This window comes from Tupaia chinensis, unplaced genomic scaffold (assembly GCF_000334495.1).
Source record: "Tupaia chinensis unplaced genomic scaffold, TupChi_1.0 Scaffold138725_1, whole genome shotgun sequence".
Classification (NCBI taxonomy): Eukaryota; Metazoa; Chordata; class Mammalia; order Scandentia; family Tupaiidae; genus Tupaia; species Tupaia belangeri.
The window spans coordinates 2,688,329-2,692,247 of record NW_006198617.1 but is presented as its reverse complement, the minus strand read 5'-3'; the positions used below and the strand labels follow the sequence as shown (position 1 = coordinate 2,692,247).

Genomic DNA, 3,919 nt, shown 5'->3' with positions numbered 1-3,919 from the left:
CCCCAAGACCGGCGGCGAGGGGGAGCTGCAGCTGCAGCTGGCGCTGGCCATGAGCAGAGAGGTGGCTGAGCAGGTGAGTGTCGGGCAGGGAGGGCGGATGGCTCACGCTCACAGCGGTGACAAGGACACACAGCTCCCAGCACAAGACGTTCCAGCTGTGCCAAGACAGTACCTGACGTCACCCCGTGGTGCTGCTGTCACCCCACCCACGGTGGGGAGTCCAGGAAATTGCACTGGGGAAAGGTTCGGGGAAGTCGTCGGCGAGGCAGGAGACTAGTCAGAGCTGCTTCCCAGACACGCGTGCAGGCCCAGCGGACCCCGGGCTCTGCCTGAGTGTGGCGGAGGGTGGCCCATGGGTGTGGGCCGGGGCACGGGTGGCTGGGCCCCCACCAGGGCAGCTGGCGGAGCTGTACAGGAAACACACAGAAATGCTAGAAGGAAACGCTCCAGGAAGTGAGAGGCTTATGTTTCGTATGTTTTGATGATGAAGTATGTTTTAATTTTTTTTCAGTTCCCTTTTTTTTTTGAGAGGTTTTTGCTATAGGGCACGTGCACTCATCAGAAAGACAGAGAGAGAGAGAGAGAAAGCGAGAAATCTCCCCCTGGGGGGGATGGCCACGCCGCAATCCCTTCTCCTCCATTCTCCTCTCAGGATCTTGGGCACGCATGCACACACGTGCCCGGTGTGAGTTTAAGCCACTGGGTCTGGGACTCGAACCACGGTTGGCTACGTGGGAGTCGAATGACATAGCCATTACGCTAACTGCTAGCTCCAGTTCCTGTTTTTCTTTAGTACACATACATTCCTTTTGATTTTTTTAGAGAGATTTTTGCTATAGGGCGCATATGCTCACCAGAGAGACAGAGGCAGAAAGCGAGAAATAACCCCCACACACACCTCCGCCTTGGGGGAATGTCCACACAGCAATCCCTTCTCCATTCTCCTCTTGGGATTCTGGGTACGCATGCGCACGCGCCCGGCGCATACCCATCCCTCACACAGTGACCTTTATCTTACGATGCTCTTTCATAGCGTGTCAGTTGTTGTTATGCGCTTGTTAGTGCTATTTATTTATTACTACTTTTTCATTCTTTTTCTTGAGAATTACTTTATCTGAGTTTCAAGCCACCAGGTCCAGGATTCGAACTGTGATCAGCTACATGGGAGTCCAGTGGTGTAATTGTTACACCATCTGCTGGTCCCTGTACATTCCTTTTTAAAGTACAAATCAAAGATCAACAAGTGGGGCCCCTAGGTGGCGTGGTGGTTAAGGAGCTGGACTCCCATATGGCCAACTATGGTTCGAGCTCCAAACCTGGCAGCTTCTTTTCTCACTTTCCCTCTCTCTCTCTCTTTCTCTCTCTCCGGTCAAATTATGAAATAATAATAATGTTAATAAGTAAAATTAATAAGTCTTGAAAAATCAACAGATAACATGGTGTGTTGTCCTTGCGTGCAGTGTGATGTTTTGAAGTACCTAGACGGTGTGGAATGGTGGCGTTTTGCCAAGTGTCAGAGCCACGCCTACTTGCTGCTTTGTGGTCAGAGCTCAGGACATCCGCTCTGCAGTGTTCAGGACACTGCCGCCACTGCCCACCTCGCCGCGCATGCTGTGTGGTGGCTCTCTCTCTCGAAGAAGAAGAATTATTTAATTTTATTTGTTGTTATTATTACTGTTTTTAAATATGACCACAGAGGTACAGAGAGGTAGGGAAGTGAGAAAACAAGCTCCAAGATCCAGGACTTGAACCACAGTCAGCCATGTAGGAGTCCAGCGCCTTAACTGCTATGCCACCAGCCGGGCCTGCAGTGGCTCTCTTGAGGCACACAGTGCTCTAAGACAGGCGAGGAGTGAAAGGCCTGATTGGCAGGACCTTAAAACATCAGCCCTGAGACTAGCAGGTGGTGTAATGGCTATGTCGCTGGACTCCCATGTGGTCCACTGCGGTTCGAGTCCTGGATCCAGTGGCTTAAACTCATGTCGGATGTGCGTGCATGCGTGCCCAAGATCCCGAGAGGCGAATGGAGGATTACGGCGTGGCCATCCCCCCTGGGGGGTGATTTCTCACTTTCTGTCTCTCTGTCTCTCTCTTTCTGGTGAGTGCATGCGCCCTGTAGCAAAAACCTCTCAAAAAAAAAAAACAAATCCCTTTGGTTGCAGTTGTCAGAACTGTGTCTCCAGCATTTGGCTAAGAGGGGCAGAAGGAGCCAGGAATAGCACAGGGACCCCTGACTGAGGAGGTGAGGTTGGGGCAGTCGGGTTCCAGGGCCCCTGGCCAAGGAGGTGAGGTCCGGGCAGTCACTTCCGGCACAGAGCCCCGCCCCAGGTTGTGTGTCTGTCACTGGCAATGTCCGAGCTGGGGAGTAGCAGCCGTGGCCTCTGTCCCTGAGGTAGACAGCGCGATGGGTTAGGCCTGTCCGTGTGGGTGCACAGGCGGACGGCCCAAGCCCACGGTGGGAGCGCGTCTGTTTCGCCATTGTCGTCAGTCCAGCCTGCGCTCATGTGACTTCCTGAAACGAGCGCAGAGACTCGCTTGTCAGAAAGCATAGAAATACGCAGCTTTTCTGGAAGCGTCCCCAGTGGGAGATGGCACGACATGTCACTTCCACCCTCTGATTCCTTTCTGGGTTGTCAGACTCGTGTTTCTGAAGGAAATGTGCCATTTCCATAAGTAGAAAACCCGCAAAGCGCAGGTATTGGAGAAGAAGCACCTCCTCTCCCCGGTGAGGTGGGGCCTGAACCACTGTCCCCTGGGGGTGCGGGGGGAGCCATGCAGGGTGCAGGGAAGAGGGGCGTCTGGGTCCCCATGTTCAGCGTCAGCACGTCCTGTGTCCCCGGGTGTTTGGAGGCCACATGACAGGTGCGGTCGGCACGCGGTGGCCGGCTGGTGGCTGTGTCCCGTGCAGGGACGCCAGCGCAAGCCCCTCCAGCGTCACGCTCACCTTGTCCCTCCACAGGAGGAGCGGCTCCGCCGGGGCGATGACCTCCGGTTACAGATGGCCCTCGAAGAGAGCCGGAGAGACACGGTCAAAGTTCCGAAAAAGAAAGAGGTAAGAGCTCACCCGGGGGAGGGAAACCGGCCCTCGCTGCCACAGCGCCCCCGCCTACTGCACACGCGGGACACACAGGGTCCCCAGCTTCAGCCGGCACCCCCGTTCCCTCAGCCGAAAACCAAGCTGGTGGCGGTGCTGCTGCCGCGGCCATGGCAGCCGGTAGCTGAACTGGGTGTCCGGGGCCCTGGTACACCTCCCTGGATGGACGAGCCCTGGTGCTGGTCTCTGCCATCACTGTGGGCGCTCCAGCCAGACTTCCGGCTGCGACGTGGCGGTGGCCGCATGGGCTCTGCCCTGACAAGCGCATCATTGCCTGTCACAAGGCCCGGGGCCCCTGTGGCCTCCCTGGCACGGTGCCACGGGCTCCCTGATGGAAGACGGGATAGTCACCAGAGCAGGGAGGGTGGGGTGAGCGCCTCGGAGCGTGGGCCCTCGGACAGGGCAGGGCCTTGTGGAAGGAGGGAAGCCGCAGCCTGGGCAGAAGCCAGCGCTGTCCACGGAGCCCCAGGAGCTGTTCGAACGCTGCCGAGACAGGGATTGCTTGGTGTGGCCCTGGGCTGCCCTGGAGGCGGTGCGGTGGCGGGGCTGTGGGACGGGCAGGAGATGGCGGCTTTGGCCTCCCCTGGCGGGCCTCTCCCTGCCTGGAGGCATGAGCCGTGGTCCCGGCTGACGCTGAGACTGCAGCACGCTGAAACCTGCTCCCTCTGTGTTGAAGCACGGCTCCCACCCGCCGCAGACCACGCTGCTGGAGCTGATGGACGCGCTGCCCGGCTCAGGCCCTGCTGCCCCGAAGGCGGAGCCCTGGGGCCTGGCGGCCTCGGCTAACCAGACCAACCCCTGGGGTGGACCGGCCGCTCCCGCGGG

At 58.0% G+C, this 3,919-nt stretch overlaps 1 protein-coding gene across 1 annotated transcript in view; it reads left to right on the top strand.

Moving 5' to 3' along the window:
• Positions 1-3,919, top strand: part of EPN2 (epsin 2) — a gene marked incomplete in the record, with an annotated part of 61,872 nt that overhangs the window by 30,913 nt on the left and 27,040 nt on the right. Inside the window, 3 exon segments of the mRNA XM_027765569.1 lie at positions 62-73; positions 2,960-3,052; positions 3,771-3,916. Of these exon segments, the coding sequence (XP_027621370.1) occupies positions 62-73; positions 2,960-3,052; positions 3,771-3,916 (251 nt within the window).